The sequence below is a fragment of the Apium graveolens genome, chromosome 10, assembly GCF_009905375.1.
Source record: "Apium graveolens cultivar Ventura chromosome 10, ASM990537v1, whole genome shotgun sequence".
In the NCBI taxonomy this organism is placed as follows: domain Eukaryota; kingdom Viridiplantae; phylum Streptophyta; class Magnoliopsida; order Apiales; family Apiaceae; genus Apium; species Apium graveolens.
The window spans coordinates 10640936-10662597 of NC_133656.1; the positions used below are offsets into that span (position 1 = coordinate 10640936).

Sequence of the window (21662 nt, forward strand, 5' to 3'; positions counted from 1 at the left end):
GAAAATGGGAGGCACTATTGAGCACGAATTATTAGAATTAGAAATAAAAAAGATTAGTATAAATTAAGTTAGTCCTTTGAGATGGTAAGATGGGTAGAACGAATGTGAATGAGTTGGCCTTGTTGTCACAGGTATAACGAGTTCATAAGACATGTATATGTGGATAACCAGGAAATATAATTTAATTTTTTATGTATAAAATAGAGACTTAAGTTAGGTTGCAGGAGCAACTGTTAGATTTGATATCATTGGGAGACCGTTGAGTAGTGGTTAAAGGGATGAGTTCTGAGAAATTCTAAGTGAGATACTTGAAAGGTATCATTATCTGTTCCTTAGTATGATTCTGAGGACAGAATCCTTTTAAAAGGGGAAGGATGTAACATCCGGGACATATCGTGTAATTATTTTTATTAACAAATAATTATTATGTTGTTACTACTTGAATTTTGGTTAATAATCTGATGATTGATATTGATGGTTTGATATTTATATATTATAAAATTAGGATTTTTTAATTTTTAATAATCCAGAATAAAATATAGATAATTTAGATATTTTTCTGGTAACTTTTGGATTATTATATGATTTTATAAGGATTTATAGAATAAATAATTATTATTGAGTAATTAAAAAATTACTTTATAAAATTGGAAATCGTCCAACTGTAACCGTTTTTACAACCCGAAACTCTTCGAAAAATTCCTTCATAACCTAATCTGGTGATTCTGAACACTTTCCGTGTTTTGACTTTTTCGATCCCGGGTACGGTTTGACCCATATGAGTCCCGGCGCAAAATTTTCGATACGATAATCATTTTTATAGATCGATAAAACCCGTATTATCGAAAGACGGGATAATATTACTTTGTTTCCGTATAAAGTGTTTTACAGGAAGCTCAGTTTTGATGATTATCCAAATCTGGTATTAAATTGTATCATTTTTATAGTTACTTAGTGGCTAAGTAATCTATTTTCGGATCCAATATATAGGTGTAATTATGGAATTATTAAATAAATAAAATATTTTATGGTTCTGTCAGCTGTGCGTTGCTTAATTATTAATTGTATGTGATTTGTTGGGTACGAGGATTATTGGTATAATTAATTATTAAATTGTATGGTTTTGTTTTTGCTTTTAAAAGTGATTTAATTGAAGATTTATTCTCATAAATGTTGTAATTGTTTATAAAATTATTTTTGTTGCTTTATAATTTTATTTATTATTTTTAGGAATTTATAAAATTCGAAAATCAATATTTTATCAATTATTCATCTTTAAATGATTTTCTGATTGTATTTAAGTGTAAATTCTATATTAAATTCCAGAATGCTTCAAAAATCACGAGATTCATATTTTATTATGTTTGGATTATTTCGAGAATTTTAAAATTGTTGCGGAAATTTTCTGGCTTTTATTCACCCGCGCATTTATTCGCTAATTCGTTAAATAAGGGTATATGATGTGTTCCAAAAATGATTCAAAAATCATGAAAATTTTATTTTATTAACTTTTGAATATTCTGAAAATTGTGTTATGTAAATTATAACTTTTCGACAAATTCTGGCACGCCTCTATTTCGTTAAAGTGCGAGAAAGCGAGTCAGTAATTGATAAAAATAAAGAGATAACCACAAAAGCAAAATAGATAAAATTGGTACACTGCCTTCTTCCCCCACTCTCATCAAAATCTCTTGGCTCTCTCTCCTAACTCTCTCTTCCCTCTCTCAATTCTCTCCCCTCTCCCCTGTTTCCCCCCTCCGTTTGCCCATGTGTCTCCTCCCCCGCCGCCTCTGTGCTCCTTTCTTCCCTCGCCTCCGGTTATTTTTCCGGCGAGGGCTGTGTTCGCGCGTATGCACGCGTTTGTGTGCGCGTATGTATGTGATTCCGTGTGCACGTGTTGTGTTTGGTTTTCATCGATGTGCTGCCGTTTCTTCCGCCTGTTTCTGGTATCTCCGCCGCCGCCCTTCCTCTAATTTTCAGCGAGGAAGTACGGTGGCGCGGTGTGTGCCTGTAATGTGTGGTTATGTGTGTGTCTGTTGTGGAATTATGGTTCTGTGTTGCCTATATGAGTTACTTTTCGGCTTGAACTTTACTTTTCCCGATTGTATTGTTCTGTTTTCCGATTGGGGATTTATTTTTATTTTTATTTTCTGCATAAATTATTTAATTGATTCTTTTTGTGAAATAAAAATAAATATTGTGCGGGAAAATATTAAAGATAATCGGGGGAGTTCGTGTCGAAAACCCGAATTAATCGGGTACACGTGAATTTGACCGCCGTCGGCGATGAGCTTCTGCGAGCCGATGGTGGAAAGTGATGATTGTTATCTGAGTCCTATGTTTTTAAATTAAATAAATTAGTTCGAGAAGTTTGGTTCCAAATGAAAATGATTGTTAAATTTTGAAAGTTGTATCGGTGTTTGGGATTGCGAATTGGATTGGTTGTTGTTGATTGTAATTGGCATCGAATTGTTTTGACGGGTAGGCCGATAAACAAAGGAGACGCTACCCGATTTTCAGAAAATTAATTTCGAAAATACGAGAACGTAACCTATAATTATCGGAGACATCGAACGAGGAGATATAATTATATTATATAGAACCTAATTACGTGTTGTGACAAGATATTTTATAAATAATTGATTACCTTATTTTATCAAAGCGACGAGTATACATACTTTCTAAAAATAAGTACCGAACCGAGTTTCGAAGATGTGAACCATAACTGTTATGTGTATTTTAATATTACATATAAATATGAGCCGGGATCTGAAACCGTATGGGTAGAAGTGATAGTGATATTATGTTAAGCTTAAACGATTATCTGAATTAGGGTATTTCAACCCTATAGGTCCTACTCAGAAGACCCGAGGTTTGACATCGGACTAAGAATGACCTAGTGGTTAGTCGTCGAGCGCAGAAAGGTTCCAATTGAAGGACCTGAGCATTGAGATAATATTCAGGTTGAGTTAGTGGTTAGACGATAAAGCCGAACGTTCAAGTCAATCCGAGAGTCAACCAATAAAAGTGGTTAAAGTTTATCAAGGCAAGTATTCCTAACTTTTCTCGTAATATACTGCAAATACTTCATTCCTATTCTAAGTTCAGAATAGTTAACTGTTTTATATTTCACTGCCATTACCCTTAATTATGCAAGTCCTTTTCATTATTGTTCATATACCATCGATTGACCTCTTGAGCAAATACCCATTATTCCGGGTTATTTGCGAACCCTGAATTGGGATATTTTGAAATCAAAGTGATTTGACATCAAAATACTCTACGGACTGGATGGTTACGATGAGGGCCAGGAATGAGCTGGACCCTAAGGGCTAGAGATGGCTAGACCCTTGATTATTAGGCCATAGTGCCTGGGTACCCTATATGTTAGTGGGTCTATGCAGTTGGGTATAGATCCGCACTATATCCTGACTGATCAGCAGGTTATAGTGCATATGTTGGTTCTAGTGTGCAGTCTAATTTATTGTTGATCGCCATTAACGGCATTCTCCCTCGAAAAGTTTTCTAAGTACAAAACCGGACAAAACCCTGATTTAGGAGATGAATCTGGGAATTGCTCGTCACTTCTGATTTATAATTAAGGGCTGGTAATGGCCAATGTTTATTCGCTCAACTACTTCAAATAAATAGAAATGTTTATAAATTATTTAAAAAAATTTCCGTAAAATTTCCTTTGTTATTGGTACTTGAAAATTAGTTATATACTTGCTGGGCATTTTTGGCTCACTATTGCTTTGTAAATTCTTATTTCTTTCAGAAACAAGTGAGGATAAAAGTGAATAGCTTTTGATAGATAGCAGAATTTAGAAAGATCGCCGCTGCAAGAGAACGAAGATGTTAGAAAAATAAGATAAGGGAATTAGTACAAAGGTATTTAATCTTGTATTTTTAGTTGTTATGAACTGTAGAAGGTTAGATTCTTATTTCATACCATAACCTGTAAATGATCCGAAACTAAGGGGTCACGTGTATATTATTTTATATTATGTAAATATTGTTTAGTGACACCAAATCTTGACCCCGGATTTGGGTTGTTACAGATGATATTACGTAAGATAGATTCAAGGAAGTGTTCTTTGAGAAGTATTTTCCTTAGTTTGTTCAGGATCAAATAGAATTGAAGTTTCTGGAGTTAAAACAGGGGAATATGTCAGTAGCAGATTATGAAAGTAAGTTTGAGGAATTGTCTAGGTTTGTACCATCATATGTGGGCACTAGCAGGAAGAAAGCCAAGAGATTTCAGCAAGGTCTTAAGCCATGAATCTGAGGGAATGTAGCTATATTTGAGTTTGATACGTATGCAGGAGTAGTGCAGAATGGTATGATTTTGGTGACAGAGAGTAAAATGTCACATAAGGAAAACCAGGGTAAGAAGAGGAAGTTTGAGGGAAGTGAAGGACAGTCACAAGCACGGAAGTTTCCAAATTTTAATCAGAAGAAAGGAAAGTTTCAGCCGGGAAGGAATTCTAATTTCAGAAAGAAAAAGGCAGGCGGCGGAGGACAAGCAGCCGTCCAGCCACTGGGAATCATCCAAATCATTAGAGTCTAGCTTTACCAGACTTCCAGGTATGCGGAAAGAAACATGGAAGAGTTTGCAATAAGTTAAATGTAGATTGTTATAGATGCAACCAGAAGGGGCACTATTCAAAGGAGTTCCATAATCAACCAGCTAGAGAGCTAGCGAACAAGGATCAACCTACCAGGAATCAAGCGGGCAAAGTTCCAGCAATTGGGTTTACATGTTTCAAGTATGGAAAGCCAGGACATATAGCAAGGGATTTTAAAACACCAGTTCCAGTTAATAATGCGCTGAGAATCATGGGATCTACTCCAATAGTAGCTGAACCTCCCAGAGCTGGGGTGTATAACATGATTGTGAAGGATGCTATCCTGGACACTGATGTTGTGGCATGTACACTTACTGCGAATTCTTTATGTGCTAAAGTGCTAGTAGATTCGGGAGCAACTCGATCATTTATTTCTCAAGATTTTGTTGATAAGTTGAATTGTCCAGTTGAATTGTGAAATGAGATTATGACTGTAGAATTAGCAAATCGAGAGCGTGTATCTGTTAACCAAGTGTGTACGGACTGTGAGATTGATATTTCTGGCAATAAGTTTTGTACTGACTTGATACCATTTAAGTTAGGAGAATTTGACATTATTTTAGGAATGGACCGGCTATCTAAGCACGATGCTTAGATAGACTATCGTAACACGAAGGTAAGTTTAAAGACACCGGACGAGAAAGTGGTGACGTTTAAAGGTCAAAGGCGAGCAAAAAAGTTCTGAACGATGATTCAAGCTAAGAACTTACTGCGACAAGGATGCGAGCATTTCATTGCTTCTGTGACAGATAGAAATCAAGAGCCGGAAAAACTCGAAAATAGTCCAGTGGTCAATTAATTTCCAGACGTATTTCTAAATGAGTTACCAGGACTTCCTCTAGATAGGGAAATTGAGTTCGCAATCGACTTAGCACCTGGAACGGAACCAGTATCCAAGGCCTTCTACAAAATGGCGCCGGTTGAAATGAAGGAACTAGCAAAGCAATTGTAAGAGTTGTTAGAAAAAGGAGTGATTAGACCCAGTGTGTCCCCATGGGATGCACCAGTACTATTTATTAGGAAGAAGGACGGAAGCATGACACAATGTGTTGACTATCGAGAACTCAACAAGCTTACTATCAAAAATAAGTATCCATTACCTTTAATCAACGATTTATTTGATCAGCTGAAAGGGGCAAAGTATTTTTCTAAGATTGACCTGAGATCCGGGTATCACCAACTGAAGATTAAATCTGAAGACATACCAAAGACAGCTTTCAGTACAAGGTACGGTCATTATGAATTCTTAGTGATGTCTTTTGGATTGACCAATGCCCAAACAACACTTATGGATTTGATGAATAGAATTTTCAAGGAATATTTGGACAAGTTTGTCATTTTGTTTGTAGATGATATTTTGATATACCCGATGTCAACGAAAGACCATGCGGAGCATCTAAGGATAACTTTGGCAATTTTGACAAAGGAAAAGTTGTATGCCAAGTTTTCAAAGTATGAGTTTTTCTTATAGGAAGTTCAATTTTTAGGGTACATAGTAAGTAATAAAGGGATCAAAGTCGACCCAACGAAGATTGAAGCTATTATAAATTGCGAAAGGCCAAAAATACCAATAGAAGTGAGAAGTTTTTTTGGATTGGCAGGATATTATTAAAGATTTGTTCAAGATTTCTCGAAACTAGCGACACCTTTGACAAAGCTTACCAGAAAAAATGAGAAGTTTATATGGAACGAGAAGTGTGAAGAAAGTTTCCAGGAATTGAAGAAGAGATTAATCACGGCACCTGTATTGTCACTTCCATATGATCAAGGAAATTTTGTAATCTATAGTGATGCTTCGCATAAGGGATTAGGTTATGTTTTGATGCAGCACGATAAAGTTATTGTATATGTGTCTAGACAATTGAAACCTCATGAACAGAAGTATCTTACTCATGACTTGGAACTAGCAGCAATAGTATTCGCCTTGAAGATTTGGAGACATTATCTATATGGAGAAAGATGTGAGATTTACACGGATCACAAGAGTTTAAAGTATATATTCACTCAAAAGGAACTTAATATGAGACAGCGAAGATGGTTGGAGTTGATCAAGGACTATGATTGCACTATCAACTATCATCCAGGAAAAGCAAATGTACTGGCAGACACATTAAGTAGAAAGGAAAGATTGAATGTGTTAACAGTACTAGAGGAGTTATATAAGGATTTCAGAAGTTAGAATTGGAGGTCAGAATTTGCAAGCCTAATGAAGCAAAGATGTATAGTATGACCTTTCACTCAGAGTTGTTAGAGAATATAAAGAAGCGTCAAGAAGTAATGGATCAGGATATCAATTGTTTGGTGGGAGAAGAGTTATGCACTTAAAAAGACGAGCAAGGTATTCTCAGATTTTCTTCCAGGATTTCGATTCCATCAGTGACGAAATTGAAGAATGAAATTCTGCAGGAAGCTCATAATTCAAAGTATTCAATCCATCCAGGAAGTACCAAAATGTACAGAGATTTAAAGGAAAATTATTGGTGGCCAGACAGGAAAAGAGAGATTGCGGAATGGGTTAGAAAATGTTACACGTGTCAAAGAGTTAAGGCGGAGCATCAGAGACCAAGTGGACTATTTTAACCGTTAGAGATTCCAGAGTGGAAGTGGGAGCACATTGTTATTGATTTCATAGTCGGTTTACCAAGGGGAAAGCCAACCATGACTCCATTTGGGTTATACTGGAAATACTAACTAATTCAGCTCATTTTCTGCCTATTAATGAAAGATTTTCACTGGATAAATTGGTTCACATGTATTTAAAAGAGATAGTAGTTCGTCATGGAGACCCTGTACCTATTTTATCTAACCGAGATCCACGATTCAGTTCAAGATTTTAGAGAAGTTTTCAAGAATGTTTGGGAACCAAATTGAACATGAGTACAACTTATCATCCACAGACTGATGGCCAAAGTGAAAAAACCGTCAATATAATTGAAGACATGTTACGTGTTTGTGCAATTGATTTCAAAAGAAGTTGGGACGAGCATTTGCCCTTAGTAGAATTTGCTTACAACAATAGCTATCACGCCAGTATCGGAATGCCTCCCTACGAAGCTCTTTATGGACGCAAATGTCGATCACCAGTATATTGGGATAAAGTAGGAGAACGTAAGATACTTGGACCCAAGTTAGTACAACAAACAAAAGAAGTTTTCGAGGTTATTAAGAAAAGCTTAATTGTAGTGCAGAATCATTAAAGGAAATATGCTGATCAATCCAGGAAGGATATGTAATTCGAAGACTGTGATATAATCTTGTTGAATGTCTCACCGTGGAAAGGATTGTCTAGATTTGGAAAGAAAGGGAAGCTGAGTCCTAGATACGTTGGACCTTTTGAAATTCCGAAACGAGTCGGCAAGGTAGCATACGAAATGGTGTTACCCCCGCATATGGAACATTTTCATAATGTTTTTCATGTGTCAATGCTTAAGAAGTACACTCCAGATTCTAGGCATGTGATAGAATATGAGCCGATAGAACTTCAGGCAGATTTGTCGTATGTTGAGAATTTGATAGAGATTCTAGAGAAGAGAGAAAAAGTGTTAAGAAATAAAGTTGTAAATTTAGTAAGAGTATTGTGGAGAAACCCAAAGGTTAAAAAATTAACCTGGGAACTAGAAATGATATGCGAGAAAAGTACCCTAATTTGTTTACTTAGGATATTCTGGGGACAGAATCCTTTTAACGGGGTAAGGATATAATACCCTGGATATATCTTGAAATTATTTTTGTCAATAAATAATTATTATATGATTATTATATGAATTTTGGTGAATTATTTGATAATTGGTATTGATGTTTGGATCTTTATAGGTGATAAAATTTGAGTATTTTAATTTTTATATGTTCAAAATAAAGTATAGATAATTTGGATATTTTTCTATTAATTTATATGTTATTATATGATTTTATAAAGGATTTATAGAGTTAATAAAATATTTTTCAGGTAATTATAAACTAATTTGTATAACCGGGAATTGTCCAAGTTCAACCGCTTTTACGTTTTTACAACCCGGAAGTCTCGGGAAAACTCCTTCCTAACCAAATTTGATTATTCCGAGAATTTTCCGTGTTTTGACTTTTTTTATCTGGAGTATAGTTTTACTCGTGCAGCTCCCGGCGCAAAAATTTTGATACAATATTCATTTCGGTAAATCAATAAAAAACCCGTATTCTCGAGGAACGAGATATTTTGATTAAAATATTACATTATCTTCTCGTAGGTTGTAAAACAAAAAACCCAGTTTTGATAATTATCCTAAAACTGGTACTAAATTGGATCGATTTTATTATTACTTAGCGGCTAAGTAATCTATTTTTATATCCGATATGATCCAATGGGGTACCAATATTCCATAAGTATAAATAGCCCTTACCGTATTTTTTTTTTGCCACAGAAATAAAATTTTATTAATACTTCAAATCATTCGACAATACATCAATAAACTCCGAATGGATATTATCCACTCTCCATACACGATCAGAAATAACACAAGTATGCCTCGCTAAATAGTTAGCCACCTTGTTTGCAGACCGTTTGACAAACTTTAAAGACACATTTCTATCTTTTAACTCTTCTAGTAATTGTTTGCATTGAGCAATCACCCTTCCAAAATAAGACAGCATGACAGAACCACTGCGAATAGCCTGGACACACACGAGGCAGTCTGTCTCAACCACTACCTCCATCCAACTCTTCCTCTTTATCCAGCTTAGTGCTTCCTTAATACCTAATGCTTCCACCACTTTTGAAGCCAGCTGCCCTCCCTCACACCTGGAAATTGCCTCTATTAACCCGCCCTCATGATCACGAGCCACAACAGAAAAACTAAAGCACTGAGAGTTATCAAAGATAGCAGCATCCGTATTGACCTTAATCATATTATCATTTGGAACACACCAGTGCTCATCACCATCAATATGAGTCATAAAACCAAGAGATGGATCAAAAAACTTGTCTTGAGCACTATGCCATTGACTAAGGATTGAAACTGCTGACTCTACTATCTCAGAAACCACCATGCCCTTATTATTCCACACCAAAGCATTCCTTCCTTTCCACAGAGACCAACACAACATAGCCACTAGTTGTAAATCTTTACCTCTGCAGACTTTAAAAACTGAACTAATCCATTCAAAAAATGAATAAAAGACATCTACTGTGAACCTGATGCCTAAATTATCCCAACATGACTTTGCAAACGAGCAGCTGATAAAAGAATGACATACACTTTCCTCCTCTAAGTTGCACACTGGACAGAAAGCATTAACAGATACCTTCTTAACCCTTAGTTGGTCTTTTGTTGGCAAGCAGCCTGTTATCGCCCTCCAGAGAAAATGCTTGACCTTCGATGGAATTTTAAGATTCCATAACTTTCTCCAGAACCCCGAATTGTAACTCACCTAATAACCTCCTTTAATATCCTGTAACAGCAAGTACGCACTCTTAACTGTATAATTTCCCATTCTCTCCTTACACCAGTACCAAGAATCCACTCCTGTAGATTGCAAAGGGATACTCATAATCAGATTAGCATCTCTGGTGTCAAAAATGTCTGTGACTACCTCTTCGTCCCAACGTCTTTGACCTGGAACCATTAAAAAAGAAACCATTTGACCTTCTATAGACTCGCTAGTCGAATAAACATATGGATCCTCTTCATTAGGCAACCAGGGATCTAACTTGATACTCACCCTAGAACCATCTCCCACTCTACGATACATCCCTCTTTTCAACAAAACTTGAGCCTCCAACACACTACGTCAAATAAAACTCGGGCTGTTTCCCAACCCATTAGATAAAAAAGTACCATTAGGATAGTACCTTGCTTGAAAAACTCGACTCACCAAACTCTGAGGGTTCATAATCAGCCTCCATCCCTGTTTTCCCAACCGAGCTACGTTAAAGTCGTGTAAATTGCGAAACCCAAGACCACCACTACCCTTACTCTTACACATACGCTCCCAACTCATCCAGTGAATCCCCTTATTCTTCTCAGACGAACTCTTCCACCAAAACCTACACATGATCTTCTCCATATCTCTACAAAGCTCCAATGGCAATAAAAAAATGCTCATAGCGTAATTAGGAAGAGCTTGAGCCACTGTCTTCAATAAAATCTCCTTCCCGCCCTTTGATAAATACTTTTTATCCCATCCTTGAATCCCGTTCTGCAACCGATCTTTCAAGTATCCCAAAATAACAGACTTCTTTCTCCCTAAAATGTTTGGCAAACCCAGATAATGAGTATTATCGTTCACTTCATGAAAGTTCAGTACTTCACAAACTTTTTCCTTCACCTCCGACTTTGTATTTCTGCTAAAGAAAATCGAAGATTTTTCTCGATTAATCTTTTGACCTGAGGCTGTTTCAAACTTAGATAGCATGTCCACAATGTGATTAGCAGAAGCTTCATTAGCTTGACAGTAAATGTAACTATCATCTGCAAAAAACATATGTGATAACGACGGAGCCCCTCTTGCTACTTGAATCCCTTTAATCAACCCCCTTCTTTCATAATCTCGAATAATAGAAGTAAATCCTTCAGTACACACCAAGAATAAATAGGAAGACAGAGGATCTCCCTACCGAAGACCCCTCTGTGGAATGATATCACCAAACTCCCTGCCAGCATGACTAATTTTGTACCTTGCAGAGGTAACACATGCCATAAACAAATTCACTAATCTACCTACAAATCCCAACTTCGTCAAGGCTGCTCTTAAAAATCCCCATTCTACTCGATCATATGATTTGCTCATATCTAACTTAAGGGCCATCCAACCAGTTTTCCCTTTTTTTTCCTTTTCATGTAATGCATCACCTCATAGGAGATCATGATATTATCCGTAATTAAACGACCTGGAACAAAAGCACTCTGAGATTCTGAAATAGCCTTATCCATCACTCCCTTAAGTCTGTTAGCCAGCACTTTAGACACTTTCTTGTAAACCATATTACACAACGAAATGGGTCTAAGGTCAGTCATATAACCCAGACTTTTCTTTTTTAGAATAAGCACAATATTAGTATCTGTTAAGTGCTCATCAAAACTGCAAGTTAAAAAGAAATTTCTCACCAGTTGAATGATGTCGTTCCTCACAATATTCCAAAATTTTTGGTAAAAAGTTGGACTCATACCGTCCGGACCTGGAGACTTCTCTAGATGCATATGAAAAAATGCATGTCTCACCTCTTCATCATCTACAGGTCGAAGCATTTCCTCATTTTGAAAACCTGTTATCTTCAAAGTCATACAATTAATCACTTCTTCCCACGATGTATCTGAGGACTTGAATAAATCTTCAAAATACTCTACCATAGTATCTTGCAGCCCTGAATCCCATTCCACAACCGGCCCCTCACTGTTATGCAGCCTACTGATATGATTAACTTTCCTTCTGGTCTTAGCCGTTGCATGAAAATATTTGCTATTGCTATCACCTTCCCTAATCCACAGTTGCTTCGACCGTTGTTTCCAAAAAACTTCTTGCTGAATATAAACTTCTGACAAGTTCTTTAACTCTTCATGGTACTTTCTAACAGATTCTGGATCCCTACGCCCCTTCAAAATTTTCAAAATCTTTTTAATATGACTAATACGCCTCTTGAAACTGCCAGTAACATTCTTACCCCACTCCTGAAGCACATCTGAGCATTTAGATATTTTAATTTGGAGAGATTGCCCCTGATATAAACTCCATGAATCTTCCACCAACTTCCTGCACATAGGTTCTCGAATCCAAGCGTAATCAAATCTAAACCTTTTAACTGAAACCGAATGAACCTGAATAAAAGGTTCAAACAAAATAGGACAATGATCTGAGGTCGTGACTTCCAGGTTTGTTAATCTCGCATCCTTATAATGATTCATAAAGTTTCTTGAGATCAAAGCTCTGTCTAGTCTAATTTCCACCCAATTAGCAGACCCATGCCCTCTTTCCCATGTAAAAAGGTATCCTCCCATATTCATATCAGTCAATTCGCACCCTTCAATGACCTCTTGGAAGCCTTGCAGTAACCAACTTGGATATAATCGTCCATCTTTAATTTTTTCTTGACTTAAAATATTGTTCATGTCCCCTATCAAACACCAAGGAAGAATAGACTGACTAGCTAAAGACCGAATCAAGTTCCACGTCTCCCTCCTTTTAGCTCTATCTGGCTCCCCATATATACCCATAACTCTGAAAAGTTGCCACCCCTGCATTAATATGTTAATGTTAATATGATTTTTGCTAAATGAATTCAGTTACATCTCCTCCTTATTATGCCAAAGAAAAGCAATACCACCACTATGGCTGTGGCACCCTCCAAACCCGGGTCAGAAGTTTGGGGTCCACACACACACCTTATTTACAACCTGCTTATAACAATAATAAAGATAATAATAATATGCAGTGACCCTACTTACCAACTACCACGGACAGCAACAGGTTAAAGTATGCATACAAGCCAAACACATCTACTTATATTACAAACCATTCAAATCCCATCTATTCAAACTCGAAACTGAGTATTAAACATTATTACAAACTTTTACAAACGTAATTTATCCCAAAAGAAGCCTACTAGCTCAGCTTCCTCAACCTGAACCCTAGCTCTCGCGCTGGAATGGGGTTCCTCGCTATCAACTGGTTCCTTTTTAACTGGAAAGAATATAAACAACATCGCACAAATGAGCTAACTAGCTCAGCAAGTTACAATGACAAAACTGAGAATAATGATCATCAGGTAAATATGGTTATGATATCAAATGTACAATGGATTATGATTCAGAATTGGATATTATATTTTCATTTTAAAAACCAAGGTTAGGCTGCTGATCAGTCACGCACTAACCCCGAGCAAAGCACACAGCACTGCTCTAACTACTGGATCCAAGGCACACATTGGCCTAACTTCACCATTATATGGTCTGACCACAAATTTGGTCCACAATTTTATAAAAACAATCCAATTCTACCATAATAACAGAATAAACAATAATAAACAATAACCAGAATCATTAACAACATTTGATGTTCCATAATGAAATGGTTTTAATCTGCATAAGGATCAAAAGAGCATTTTCAAAGTTTGGATGCTAGGTAATGAAAGAATTGGATAATAATGAATCAATGTTTCAGGGTTTCAAGGATTTGGTCTTTCAAAGCATAAAGTACAATGGTTTGAGTATGTAGGTAACTCGATTCAGTGTATAGTATTTAGTTTGTATGTATTTGTGGAGTAGTATCATATATTTGAGGTTCGTGATTGGGTATACAACAATCAATGGTCTAGAAAGAATCAGGTTACGGCTCAAGATCGATAACTAGAATCAAGGTTTAGGGTTTAGTGCTTCCAAGCACTTGCAATATAAAACAGGAATATCAATCACGATAATATCTCGAGAAAGGTCAGAACACTTGCCTGATATTTGTTTACTACACTGCACTCATTTCCAATCCCAACCGTCTTACTCCTCAACTACCTGTTTCCCTTTCCTACGCCTTGCCTCTTCTGCTCACATATCATAAGCATCTATCAATAATCAACTCATACGATTCTATTCAACACATACTTCTATCTACCCTTCGTTTCACCCAAATCTGATTAACGGATTGAAAGTTATGCAATAAACATGTGAACATCGAATACACAGACCGACAGTCAACCAACAAGTCACATATAACACATAATACGTCACATAATCAATGATATATCATTTATAAAGAAGTTTCGGGTCATAAATAGGCTTCCAGGTATTTGAAATGATTTTTAAAATATTTTTCGGAATTAAAACGGGTCATTGGATCAATTTCGGGGTAATAAACAGGGTTCGGTTGGCCAATTCTGGCTTCGAAACAATTTTATAATAATTATCGAGCCTTGGAAATAATTTAAAATAATATTTTAAAGCTCGAAACTATTTTTCGGAATTTTTAAATCATTTTTAAATAATTAAATCTAATTAAATAATTAATTAAAATCAATTAATAATTAATTAAATCAATTAATCAATTAATTTTCGAATTAATTGACCAATTAATCAATTAAAAATTAACTGAAATTAATTAACTAATTAATTCAGATTTATTTTCGAATTAAAAATAAATTTCGGAATTAAAATAATAATTTTTGGTATTTTCAGAAATTAAAACGAATTTTTAAATATTTTTAAAACAGGAATCCAACTTTTGCAAACTCTGGAAAGTTCAGGGACTGAACTTCATCGTTTTCAAAAGTTGGGGTACTAAACTGCAATTTTCCAGCCTTTCACCGGAAAACAGTCCGGTTCGCCGGAGAACTCAACTCTGGCCTCCTCCCACCACCACAAACTCCAAATTTAATCTATACTTCACAAGGAACACAACCATACCATCAATTCATTCCAATCATCCCGGAGTTAGCCGGAAAATGATCAAGAAACTCGTCGGTTTCCGGCGAGTTCGACGAAAACTTTAAAACCTAACTCCCTCTTCTACAGACCTCGTTGATTCATGAAACTTGTACGACTGGATTGCAAATTTCATAGAGAACACAACCCACTATACCACGACATCTATCTATTCCGGAATAAGAAATCCCCAAATTTCAATTAAGAACATTCATACGGGTTATAAACCCTAATTTTAAAATTCGAAAATCAAACTCAAATTTGAACATGTTATTGAACTCCAATCAGACGTATAATATATCAAAATCATCAGGAAAACAAGCTCTACAACATGCAATCATCAAATCATACAAACAATCATCCGAACAAAAATTCATATTTTTAATAAAATTAATTCGAAAATAAATAAAAATATAGAAAAATATCCTTGATTTCTGCAGTAAAACGAAGCTCAGAATCTGGTAGAACACTTCAAAACCTTTGGATTAAGTACTCAAGCTTTGAAAACAGAGATCGGTAATGCCTTCGTTTTGCTGTTTGATTCTTAGAACAGTTTATGAAATTATGGGTTTTCTCAGAAAATTATATAATTATCTGTTTGCAAATGATTTTGATACAAAATAAAATACGGAAAAAGGCTATTTATAATTACGGAAAATTAGTATCCCGTTGGATCATTCCGGATATAAAACGGTACGTTTATTTATAAAAACTGATCCAAACGGTATCGGTTTTCGGGATAATTATCCAAATCAGTACAATTTGTACTGCGGTCTTGGTCTCAGCGCCTGGTTACACGTACTACGAGGTGATAATTGGGATAGTTTAATAAAAAGCTCCCGTTTATCGAAAATACGGGTTTTATTGATTTACCGAAATGAATATTGTATCGAAAATGTTGCGCCGGGACCTGCACAGAACAAACCGTACAGCGGATCGAAAAAGTCAAAACATGGAATATGCTCGGAATATTACAATTAGGTTAGGAAGGAGTTCTCGGAAGAGTTTCGGGTTCCAAAAACGTAACAACAGATGATGTCGGTTGGTTCCCGTTTTTATAAAATAGATTTTAAATACTCGGAAAAAGATTTTATAAATTTCATATAATTCTTATAAATTCATAAATCAACATAAAAATGATTAGGAAGATATGACAATTATCTATATTTTATTTTGGGCATATAAAAATTAAAATACTCAATTAATATTATTTTTAAATATCCAAACACAGATAACACTTAACAATTAATTCACATAATGAATACTGAACACATATTAATTATTTAATAGCAAAATAATTACACGATATATCCCGGATATTACAATGGCCCTGAGCTTCCACCGTAATACACCATCAAAGCCTATCGAATTCTTAATCTTCTCTACACTATCTTTCTTACATAAGATTTCACACAAGAACACAAAGTTGGGTTTCTTTTGGAAAATCATTTCCTTAAGGAATTGAACCTTCCGCAAGGTCCCAAGCCCACGACAATTCTAACTTATTAGACTCATAATGATAGGCGAACTCCATTCTCGGAGCCCGCCTCTTTTCCGTTTTTTGAAACTTCAGTCTCTTTTGCATTTATGTTCCCAATATTTTCCATATATATTACTTCATCCTCATTTGTGTCTACTCCCAGGTCTGTATTCAAGCCCAATATGCCTTCCTGACCCAGCCCATCATCCGTTCTCCTTTTTTTATTTTCCACAATAGCTATTCCTTTTTTATTGGGACATCCCTTATCTATAGCCGTATCCTCATTCAAATTGCCATATTTCGCGCTAACAAACTGATTCCGAAAATTCCCTTCCCTCCCACGATCTTCTACACCCTTATTTTTCTCCTGAGAATACTGACCACCATTATCGTATCCTTGATTCACGCTACCTGTAACAACTCCTTTCTGCGTCCTATCACCGCCTTCATACGAATTCCGATAATCTTCTTCTTCTCCGGTACGCAACCACCTTTCACCGATTAATTTAGTTTGTTTCCTAAATGGTGCTTTCATCCAGATTCCATATGGTTTAGTGATCTCACTTTCAGGAGTATCGAACAAACGACCACAGTATCGATCCGAATGCCCCAATAAGCCACATATAAAACAAAAAGTTGGAACATTTTCGTACTTAAAATTAATCCAGAACCACTCCTCCCCAGCTTTACGCACTTTCATATGACGTTTTAGAGGCTTTGACAAATCAATCGTAACCCTCACCCTCATATATTCCTTCCATACTCCATTAAAATTCTTTCGGCAGGATTCCACATACGTACCAATATAATTCCCCACCTCTTTGACAACTCTCTCTGACATAAAACCTGGCTGCAAATCATATATTTGAACCCACAGATCCAGTGCATTTAACTTTACATATCGTCGATTTTCCCCATTCTGCATACGACTAATAATTAAGGCCTTCCTATTAAACGTCCATGGACTCCCATCAATCACCCTTTTTATATCTATCTCATGATAAAACTGAAGCAAAAACAGATTAACATCCAACTCTCTGATGAAACTCCCTTACCAGGCTTCCATAGTGCTGCTAACGTTTGTTGCATAGCAGGGAAATCAATTGGACCTTCAGCGATAAAACGACCCACTAAACATAACTTTGCATCGAAACTCTGAGACTGCTTTAACTGCTCCTGTCCCCCAATGTCCTCTAAGCCAATCCATCCTTCCTCCTCATCCTCAAGAATGATATTATTCATAGTTTGTGTTATATTATTTATCGACGCCATTGAAAATTGTGAAAGACAAAATGACAATAAAACTAAGAAAACTGTGGACACCAAACAAATAAACGAGAGAGACTATTTGACCATGTCAATAGACAAGACTTCAGAAATAATTTTTAGGTGAAAAATTCGTACCTTAAATAGAATGCAGTTTAATGAAAAGTATCAAGGAGATCAGCTGGGAGACACCCTTACCGTATTTTATTCTACACAGATTACCATAAGCAAACAGTTAAATTATATAATTTACAGAAAAAACCCTAATATTCGTTGTATTCTTCAAAATCAAACCCAAAAAGGAAGGTGTTATCGAAATTGAAATCAAGCGTGTGAGTAACCGAATCGAAGCTTGTGAAAAGTACTTTCAAATTCTACAACTTGTTTCACTGCAGAAATCAAAGGTATTTTCCTACTTTTTTATTTAAATTCGAATTAAATTATGATTAAAATATAAATTTTTAATTTTGATATTTTTTGTGTGATTTGATGATTACATCTTGTAGATAATTTTATTCTGATCATTTTGGTCTATTATATGTTAAATTTGGAGTTCAATGACATAAAGAAAACCGAGTTTGATTCTCGAATTATTAAAGTTAGGGTTATAAGGGTATGAATGTTCTTAATTGAATTTGGGCATTTTTTATTCAAGGTTTATTAGTTTATTTGGTTTATAACAATGAATAGATCGTATAAAAAGGAAATGGATGGTATAAGTTTGAATAACAGAGGGTAAGTATTCGATTTTCCGGATGATACGTCGAATGTTTGCACGGATTGTTAGCAGAATTGGGCTCCTGGGTCATCAAATAATAGTTCCCGTGATTCTTATGCATTTTTAGGTGTGTTTGCTGGCCGCCGAAATAGCTCCATGGCGGCAGTCATGGAGTTCCGGCCGACGTGGTGGAGAAGAAGGGGGATGGTAAAATTACCATTTCACCCCCTATTTTACAAAAATCACGTTTCTGTCCTTGGAGTTTTCAAAAATTACATTTCATTTTAGTTTATTTTCAAAAAATTAATTTTAATTATTTAAAATTCCAAAATTCATTATGTTTATTCTTATTCTGAATTTATTAATTCAAAAATAAATCTGAATTATTTAATAAATTAATTTCAGTTAATGATTAATTATTTAATTGGTCATTTAATTTAAATATTAATTGATTATTTAATTTAAATAGTTATTAATTAATTTAAATTAATTATTTAATTAGATTTTATTATTTCTTTTGATTTAAAAAATTCCGAAAAATAGTTTCGAGTTTTAAAATATTATTTTAAATTATTTTCAAGGATCGATAATTATTAGTAAATGATTTTAAAGTCAGATTCAGGTACTTGAACCTTTTTATTTATTTATGAAATGGTTTGTTGACCCATTTTAACTCCGAAAAATGTTCAAAAATCGTATTAAATACCTGGAAAATCATTTTAACCCCAACTTTTCTTTGAAAAATTATTTTTATAGAATATCTTACCTACTATCTGCTAATCGGCTTATGTGAATATTATTTGACGGTTTTTATCGTAACTTTCAATACCTAAGTCGGATTTGGGTGAAACGAAGGGTAGATAGAAGCTTGTAACGAATGGAATAAGATGAGAATAAGTATTGATACATACTTGTGATGTCTAATAGAGGAAGCGAGGCATAGAAACGGAAAGCAAGTGGTCAGTGAGTAAGGATAAATAGATGAATGCTAGTGAAGTGAAAGTGGATTGAGATAAGACAAGTATTTCTTGAATCATCCTGATATATATTCGGAATAGTTCTGTTTTATACTGTAAGTGCTTTAAAGTACTTAACCCTAAACCCTTATTTGATCTTTGAGCCGTAAACCTTATTCTTTGTAAACCATTGATTGTTGAATCTCCATATACGAATCACATATATACACGATACTACTCCATAAATACATATATACCCTACACAGATCATTGAAATGGTTTTGTTTAACATTCCAACCTTCATACCTTATACATCAGAAGACTAATCCTTGTAACCATTAAACCTTTGTTCTTCTATCATCTTATTCATTTACAGGCTGGAAGCCAATCATTGTACCTACCCTGTTATACCTTTATGATGTTTACAAATGACCCTATGCTTTGGGATGAATGTTGTTTATGATTCTTCTTATTGATTTACATTGTTTATCATATTGTTATTATAGAATTGGATTATTTTTAAATGTGGACCAGATTCGTGGTCAGACCAGATTCGTGGTCAGACCAGATTCGTGGTCATGTTAGGTCAATGTATGCCTTGGATCCAGTATATAGAGCAGAGTTGTGTGCCTTGATCGGGGTTAGTGCGTGACTGATCAGCAGCATAACCTTGGTTTTTAAAATAAAAGTGAATATCCAATTCTAATCATTGATTATCAAGAAACTCGATTCCTTATATCATTTCAATTGATCATTGTTTAATCTCAGTAATGCCACTATGACTTGCTGAGCTAGTTAGCTCACTCTTCTGAATATGTTTATGTTCTCTTTAGTTAAAAAGGAAATAGTTGGTAACAAGGATCCCCAGAAAAGTGTGCGATCTAGAATTCTAGGTTGAGACGGATTAAGATAGCGGAAGACTTTTTTTTATTTCAAGTTTATAAGTTTGTAAGAATGTTTTATTTTCAGTTATAAGTTAAACTAGTTGGGATTTGGTCCATATAATATAAATAAGGTTGTGGCTTGTGTGCATACTTTAACCTGTTGTGATCCGTGCTTATGGTAAGTAGGGTCATTGCATATTTTATTTTCATAAATAGGTTTATATAAGGTGTGTGTGTTGTGAACCCCAAACTTCTGACCCGGGTTTGGAGGGCGTCACACAGCTTCTAAGAGCTTTTCTACTTCTTGGTTGATAGCTTCCTTCTTTTCAGGGGTAAAACCTTTTTTTGCTTCACGGTCTTTCAATTTTGATCCACGTTCAACTTCTGGGTGATCAATTTCGGATCTATACTGGGTATATTTGTTGCCGACCATGCTAACACATAATTATTTTCTTGTAAGAACCTTACTAACTTCCCTCTAAGGGGTTCCTCCAATGATGCTCCAATAAAAGTCACTTTCTTGGGGTCCTCGAGATCCAAAGGAACCGGGATCAAGTCTTCGGCTGGTTTTCCTCGCTTCTCGTCACTCTCACGGATATCCAAGTCTTCAATAGGCAAGATCTGCCCCTACTCCATATGCCCTCAGTGAGGCTACATAACAGCTTTTGGCCATCTTCTGGTCTCCCATCTCTTCTCATATTTGGTCTCTGATCGAATACTTGATCACAAAATGGTAGGATGAGGGGACTTCCTTGAAGGCATATATTCCTGTTCTTCCCATGATCGCATTATATGTTGATCCAGCCTTAACCACCACAAAGTTTAGCATCTGAATGGCCTGTCTTGTCTCCTGTCCCATTGTTAGACACAGCTTAATTATCCCTTCAACGGGATGTTTCCTATTATGGATGTTATGACAAGGGGATCGTCATGGGAAATTTGACCCCTTCCAAGTCAAAATCGTCAAATACCATTGCTACTCATGTCCTAGTCCTTTTTGGAGCTTTCCCTACTATATGCATTACTTCTCTAACATAAGTTTTCCTTCAGTTTTTTGATGAACCAGCAATAGTTGGTCCTCCGAAAATTGTATTTATCACTAGTCTTCAGGGTTGAGGATTTCTCCCCTTATCATCCTAATCCCTCCTACGATCATCAAAGTTCCTTCTTCCAATATTGTTTCTTTCTCCTCTTTCTCTGTCTCTAGTATACTTACTCATTCTCCCTTTTTGAATAAGGAATTCAATTTCATCCTTCACTTGTCGGCATTCATCGGTGTCATGACCAACATCTTTGTGAAATCTACAATATTTGCTTTATCTGACTTTGAAGGATCAACCATCAGGGGTTT

At 35.5% G+C, this 21662-nt stretch overlaps 1 protein-coding gene across 1 annotated transcript; it reads right to left on the reverse strand.

Annotated features, from left to right (window-relative positions):
* Window positions 1-9038: 9038 nt before the first annotated feature.
* Window positions 9039-10352, reverse strand: LOC141690404 (uncharacterized). Its single transcript, XM_074495209.1, has 3 exons — window positions 10194-10352; window positions 10032-10126; window positions 9039-9753 (listed from the first exon to the last, which is right to left on the reverse strand). Exons 1-3 carry the CDS (start codon window positions 10350-10352, stop codon window positions 9039-9041), a joined length of 969 nt encoding a protein of 322 aa, XP_074351310.1.
* Window positions 10353-21662: the final 11310 nt, after the last annotated feature.